General features: G+C 37.5%; 1 protein-coding gene across 1 annotated transcript; it reads right to left on the reverse strand.

Moving 5' to 3' along the window:
- Window positions 1-3,320: 3,320 nt before the first annotated feature.
- On the reverse strand, window positions 3,321-6,869 carry LOC143614202 (ABC transporter G family member 21-like). The gene is made up of 5 exons (XM_077087704.1): window positions 6,583-6,869; window positions 5,438-6,236; window positions 5,001-5,202; window positions 4,654-4,828; window positions 3,321-4,050 (listed from the first exon to the last, which is right to left on the reverse strand). Exons 1-5 carry the CDS (start codon window positions 6,805-6,807, stop codon window positions 3,400-3,402), a joined length of 2,052 nt encoding a protein of 683 aa, XP_076943819.1. The 5' UTR covers window positions 6,808-6,869; the 3' UTR covers window positions 3,321-3,399.
- Between the last annotated feature and the right edge of the window lie 786 nt (window positions 6,870-7,655).

Genomic DNA, 7,655 nt, shown 5'->3' on the forward strand with positions numbered 1-7,655 from the left:
ATACGCCATGCACCCAAATACTCGAACGTATTCAATAATCGGTTTCTTTTTCTTGAACCGTTCATATGGAGTTTGATCAACCAAGGCCCGGGTTGGGACCCGATCGATTAAAAAGGTTGAATGTCGGACCGCTTCTCCCCACATATAATTTGGTACCTGCATTGCCTTTAGAATACTCCGCACCATCCCCATTAAAGTTATGTTTCGCCTTTCTACCACGCCATTTTGTTGCGGCGTGTACGGGGTGGTTAAATGCCAAATAATTCCACTTTCATCGCAGAACCGATTGAAATCACGTGAAGTGAATTCTCCTCCCATATCGGTTCGGAGAGTTTTCATTGGTAAACCCGCCTCCGTCTCGATTAGGGCTTTAAACCACTTAAAAATTTCAAACGCTTCACCTTTTTCTTTCAATAAAAATGTCCACATATATCGTGAGTAATCGTCTATAATAACAAACACATACCTATTACCCGATATAGTGGATGGGGTTATTGGACCGCACAAGTCACCATGAACTAACTCCAAAGGTTGGGATGCTCTAAACGAGGATGTAGCCGGAAACGAACGCCTCGTTTGTTTACCCACCAAACACGATTCACACAACTGATTTTTGTGTTCAACATGTGGTAAACCTCGTACAAGATCCTTCTTAGCCATCGATTTCATTAACTTGAAATTGATGTGCCCAAGTCTTGCGTGCCAACGCCATGCATCATCTTCAATCTTTGATTGCAAACACACGGGAGCTCCAATTTTCATTCGTATTTTGTAGAGTCGGTTTTCGGATCTATTGACCTTCATGAGTAACCTCCCGTTCTCATCGTACATGGTCAGAAGATCGTGTTTCATCCGAATGTCACATCCGGACTCCGTTGCTAGACCGAGACTTATTATATTATTTTTTAACTCCGGAATATAATAAATCTCGGTTAGCAAGTCTTGGTCACCCGATTTTCCTTGGAAAAGAATTGAGCCTTTTCCCTTGATTTGAACAAATGACCCATCTCCGAACTTAACCCTCCCGGTTATGTTCTCATTTAACTCTAAAAAATACGACCGGTTTCCCGTCATATGATTACTTGCCCCATTATCCAAATACCATACATCATCTTCGACCCGCTCGGTCTCGTATTTCTTTGGTATTAGGTTTTGTTCATTTAAGAACACAACTTGATGCATATACGCCGCATCATCAAAATTTTCATGGGCTTCAGTTTTGTTTGCTTCTTGACCCTTTTGAACTCGGTCCGGGCAACCGGATGAAAAGTGACCAAACTGGTAACCTCAGTAACATAAAATCTTTGACCGATCTTTCTTCACCCTTACTTTTCCTCGACTTGATGACCCTTATTCGGTACTAGGGGTTCGGTATTGGCCATTGAAACGGTCTCGACCGCGACCTCGACCTCCTCGTCCTCGTCTCCCATTAGATTCAAAACTTCTATGACTTGATGAATCCTATTTGCCGAATAAAAGTTTACCTTGGTCACCCCCTTGAATTTCTTCTTCTCGGATTCGCTCCTCATAGGCTCGGAGTCGGCCTACAACATCTTCAAATCCCGTTTTATTGAGATCCAACATTTGCTCAAACAAAGCAACCATTTGAATATACTTCGATCTTGGGAGACTTTTGAGAAACGTATTTACCAACCTTGCTTCATCTATGACTTCTCCGAGAGCTGCTGATTTCGAGGCAATGCTCGATAACTTGCCCGCAAAGTTATCTATGGAATCTGACTCGTTCATCTTCATATTGTCAAATTCCATTGACAAGGTTTGGAGACGTGCTTCTCTAACCCGTTCGGCACCTAAGTGTCGGGTTTTAATCGAATCCCACATGGCTTTAGCAGTTTCTTGATCTCCAATTTGCATGATCAAGGTTTCGGGTATGGATTGAAACAACAAGGCCATAGCCATGTCACTTTTTTCTTCATCAGAGACACCCGAGTTGATGGTGTCCCAAACTTTGTGAATTCTTAGGACTACTTTCATCCTCATAGCCCACACGGTATAGTTCGTTGTAGTTAACATTGGACATTGAACGGAAGATGGCCCGTTCTCTTTCCCCTTTGGCGGCGACGGTGGAGTCGTATCATCATGGCTACTCAAAACCCAACTTGTTTGAATAAAGTAACAACTGAACGACCTATGCTATCGACAGTGACAACAACTTCTTTGGGAGATCAAACCAACTTGTTCGATCAACCACGAAAACAACTTCTTCAGGAAATCAAACCAACTTGTTCGATCGAGACACCTTCTTTGTTGGCCGTTAATTATAGCGTTCTTGAACCGAGCTCTGATACCAATTCAAGAATGATAAACGATAATTAACGCACAACTTATAAATAACCGACTTATATTATAACCAGAAAATATAACTCAAAAAACTGATTACAATAACTTTGGTAGTGATGGTGGTGATTGTTGTGTTTGTTGTTGTTGTTGTTGTGATATCTAACACTAACTTTGTACATCTATTTATACTAGTAACCCAACTTGGTCACCAAGCATAATATGTGGTCACCACTCAACTTGGCTACCAAGGTGAACTTGGGCAACAAGGTCAACTTGGCCACCAAGCATATGGAATGTTTCATAATACCCCTTAGACTTTAACCGACTTGTTAAAACCTCTTAGGCCCGGTTCACCGACTTGTGACCCGGAATAGAAATTAATCCAACACATTTTAGTTTATGGGAGAATATTGATCCCAAATAATTCTTTTAATCATGATTTACCTTAGCTTGTTTTTATGTTTAAGTGATTACGTCAAACAATACCATTTGGGTTATGTTTGTAAACGATTATTGTTTTGTATGTTTGATTCGTAGGCCAATAAGCATGTGCCTCAAAGAAAGTTACGTCATTCTAGGTTTAATATGGATCATTGATACGGTGCCACGGTCATTTGAGGCGTCACAATGATCAAAGAGGCACCGGTTAGATGTCGATATATATTTCAGAACCATTATCAGTTTGTAATGCAACATAACTGTTAGTTCATGTTTCCTTGTTTGTGTTTTTATCAAGTGTTTACATTCAACTATTTTGCAAACTCGTTAAACTTTTCGTTTAATCAATTATCAACCTCGAATGGCATTTAGAGCTAGCAATGGTTTGATGGATCTTGGGTTAAACAACGCCAACATAATTCATAAGTAACATGAGCCCATAACAAGCACTATGAACCGAATGTAAAACGGTACAAATGCAGTTTGAAACTTAGAACTGCATAAATATATATATATATATATATATGCAATTACAAGTCAAGTATCTCTAACTTTGCATCAAGTCCATCTATATATATATAATAACAATCAGATCTTTTTCTTTTTAATTCCCTTATGGTTTATTGGACACATGAGCAATTAGAACTCAAGGCTAGATGATTAATGAGATTTTCTCATCCTTAAGGCTATATAAGCCAGAATTCTGTACCCCACCAACATGACACCTAAAGCCGTCACATCCCACCACAAGTGACCGATACCGAGATACTTAATCCCTGGAAAATCTAGAACTCTACAGTGAATACCCAGAGAACAGTCATAAACCTGATTTTCACTGTATTGTACTTCCACTAAAAGCTTATAACAGTAATGGCTGAAAGAAATGTATTTCAACCAACCGATGAATGGTGGAATTTGTTGAATATAGTAACCGCCTGCAAGTAAAAATACGAGTATGATCACCGATGAAAAGGTGGATGCTTGTTTAAGGTCCATGATTATGGCTCCCAGTGCTAGTCCAAGTCCTTGTGACACGAGCACGTTAAAAAGAATGATTAAAACTGTTAGCGCGAATACGATGAGTGAAGGATTGAGTCCACCCATCCAGTATGTAATGGTTACAAAGATGGTTGGAAGAACTAGTTCCATCGGCAAGTCCCCTGCCATTCTAGCAAAGTAATAAGATGAGAGGCGGTACATTGCTGATGAGCGTTCTCTTATTAGCATTGGGCGGTCCTGAGGGAATGTGAATATGGCATTAGATAAAGGGTAAAAGCCCCAAAATATTGAGTAGAAGAAGAGAAGTCCCACCTGCATATAGTATGCATATTTAAACTATTGTTAAGAAATACATTTTTATAGAAGTATAAAATATTATCTACAACCATACTTACTATTAAAATACCATAATAACTATGGTAAAAGTGATATGTATTAAGTGATAGAAGTCATAGTTAATTGTTAACAACTTTTGAATCTGTTTGGGGAGACCTTGAAAGGTAAACATTATTTATAGAGTATTGTTGGCAAAGTGTCTAATTGTCGTTCTAAGCGATACTCGGAAGACGCTAAATTCCCTCCGACTTTCGCTTAGTGAGTGAGTGGGTGCCCACTAGTGGCAGCAGTCGTAGAGTAGTCACCCTTACACGCTTTGCTGCGTTAGTCCTCCAGAAGGAAAATTAGAATCCATAAATATAAACCCAAATAATTGAAAGCCACACAAGGAAACCAATAACAAAACCACTCTAGTGCGGTTGTCGACTAGATTGATTGCGATGATCGATTAGCTTGTGTGGGACTTTACTTTTCTGCATCTTTTTCTTTTGTCTTGTCAATGCTAGATATTATGTCATTGGGATATTATGTACTGTATGCCATTTCATAACAATCAACAACGAAGGACAATAATGGTACCTGATCTTGCAAGTGTGATGTATCAGATTGCCACCATAAAAGACCTGATAAGATTGCAACAGACATCACTTGGAAAATTCGTAAACCCGAGTATGATTCGTGCTTCCTTTCTCTAAGACCTCTTTTGAACAACACTTTAAATTGTGTCCACCAACTTGTGGTCCATCTACTATCGCTGCCTGCGGATTGTACACCACATATGCATTAGAAATTTGTTCTAAAACTTATCTGGTCACAACCACAAATTGTCTTTTATGCACTTTTCAATGCTTATTATAGGACCTAAGTCATGAGAGAAATGTGATGATGTTAAAGTAAATGACTATTGCAAATATGATAAGTTGAACTTACATCTAGAAGATTGTGGTCCTCGAATAGCACGAGTTTCATCATCAGTATTTCGATGGATATCGTCTTCAATGAGAGGGTAGAGGGTTTTCTTGTAAGATGATATCAGAAACTGTTTAACCGAGTTGCCATCTTCGTGGCTGTCTTGTCTTCCTTGATTATATTGTTGATGATCTTCTGGATTTGTACAAGGAACCACCCCTGTCATTGACATAAACAACAAGATATCTTTCACAAAGTCTTCTTTTATCATTTTTCAACAGAAAGTGTTAATTCAGAAGAAAATAAAAAAAATATTTCACCATCACCAAGGGGTATGCATTTAATGCATCTAATTCCAAAAATAGTAATACTTACTTTATTAAAAAAGGAACCATATTTGAAATATTTTAGCAATGTATTGATTTCAACTTTAATGCATGATTTATTTACTTACCATTAGCAAGATCAAGCAGAAAATCAGCAGGGTTCATCAAATTAAACCCTGGCTCATAACCAATGGAAGCAAGATACTCCATAACCTGACTAGCACAACCACAATAAATTGGGCTGCCTTCAGACAACACCACAACCTTATCAAACATCCAATACAACCTACTTGACGGTTGATGGATCGTGGTGACGACACTCCTCCCTCCTCGAGCCAACCCTTTCAACGTGGCCATTAGTCGTAGAGCCGTAGTAGAGTCAAGCCCAGAAGTCGGCTCATCTAAAAGCAACAGACTCGGGTTCACCAACATTTCCTGCCCAATACTTACCCTTTTTCTCTCCCCACCCGAAACACCACGAATAAGTGGCCCTCCCACGATGCTGTTACGACATCTAGTTAACCCGAGTTCAGTTATAATGAGCTCAGCTTGCTCTACTTTCTCTTCATGGGACAAGTTCTTGGGCAACCTTAACATTGCAGCATAGGTTAGAGTTTCTAAAACTGTTAGGTGTTGATATAACACATCATCTTGTGTCACAAAACCGATTTTTCGTTTCACGGAGCTTGAAAACGTCTGGCCGTTGTATGTTATGCTGCCTGAAATCTTTCCAGGTAGTCTACCACCAAGGGCAGTTAATAAGGTGGTTTTTCCACTTCCTGATGGACCAAGCATGGCTAGTAACTCTCCTGGTCGGACTACACCGCTGACTCCGTTTAGAACCGGCCTAGTTCGATTTGATTCATGTGAGGTAAAACAATGTTCTTCTCCAGATTGCAAGTTAATAGTGTAAGCCACATCTTGAAACTACAAATTGATAAAGAAGACTAAATAAACAAAAAAAGGCTGTGTTATTTTGTTTTTGGTTTCTTTTTTTTTAATCTTTAAACACAAACTACTCAACTTTTTTATATTTGTTACATCAAAATAAAACTAGATATCTGTGACCGAAATTTACGACAGTATATATGATCGTAAATTAGCATCCGATTATTTTCGATTGTAATTTGATAATTTCAAATTTTTCAAGCTTCTTTTCTAGTAGAATATATATTAGTTAAGCTTAAAAATAACTGAAAACCATGCAGGATTTCTTGTCAAGCATATAGCTCATACTTGTTTATACTTTGATATTATATGAAAAGTGTTGTACCTTGAGTGTAATAGGACGTAATGATTTGCGTAAAAATGGCAACTGTGACGGTATTGATTGATTTGGATTTGAAACTATGGAATCCAAGTTAGAATTCATGTTATCTGCCAACCCCGGTGGCTCGGCATGAACTGTGGACTTCTCCATTCTTATGTTAACATGAGGTCTAGTAGAAGCTGTGCTTGTGACACTAGAAGCATTTGGCTCAAACTCAATAATTGGCATGTTTACAAAAGAAGATGAATTTTAGTGGAAATGTGTACAATTGAGATTAAAGCATGGGTATGAAAAAATGATAAATGTGGAAAAGAGAGAGCATTTATAGGAAAAGAAGAATAGGGACATATGTGGAAAAGTAATGTGGTGACTCATCATATAGCTAAAGGGCTTGCAATATTGTCTAGGGGTGATGTATTATAATTGTTACTTGTACTAGATTTATAAATCATAAAATTAAATTTATGTTAAGTACTCATTCTGTCTTTACTAAAAATGATTAGCATTGTTTTGGTTAATATAGAGATGTTAATTTTGATTTGAATAATTGCATAGTATAAAATGTAAATTATAATGACTTGTTTAGTTGTTTTGGGGTTAGTAGTGGTTAGAATTTCTACCAGTAACCTAAACAGTTTGACTTTGATTTTTTAATTTCTTCAACAAAAAAAAAATTAAAGTCAATATTAGATACCAAAATCAGAACTTTTTCTTCAATGAAAAATCAGAAATAACAAAGAATGTTTTTTAACCCAAAGTTATCGGGTGTTTTTCCTGCTATGGAAAGGACTTAACTACTTATACTAGTTATTGCCGGCTTTTCTAAGGAGTTCAATCAAAACTTAGCGGATTCCTACTTTTAGCTTTCTACCACATATGAATATACCTTACTTGAAAACAATGAAAGCAAGAAATGAACTTGAGATATTCATTAAAAAGGAATTAAATGCTTATCACTTCACTACCCTTAATTTAACTAAATATCAAATTTCGCTAAATTTAACTTAACTTACTACATCTCTATCTCTATTTTTATCTCACTCACAAAAACTTAGTTTATTATTATTTTTTTCTTT

Source organism: Bidens hawaiensis, unplaced genomic scaffold (assembly GCF_021521415.1).
Source record: "Bidens hawaiensis isolate Kalapana, Puna unplaced genomic scaffold, B.hawaiensis_p1.1 tig00039155_1, whole genome shotgun sequence".
Classification (NCBI taxonomy): Eukaryota; Viridiplantae; Streptophyta; class Magnoliopsida; order Asterales; family Asteraceae; genus Bidens; species Bidens hawaiensis.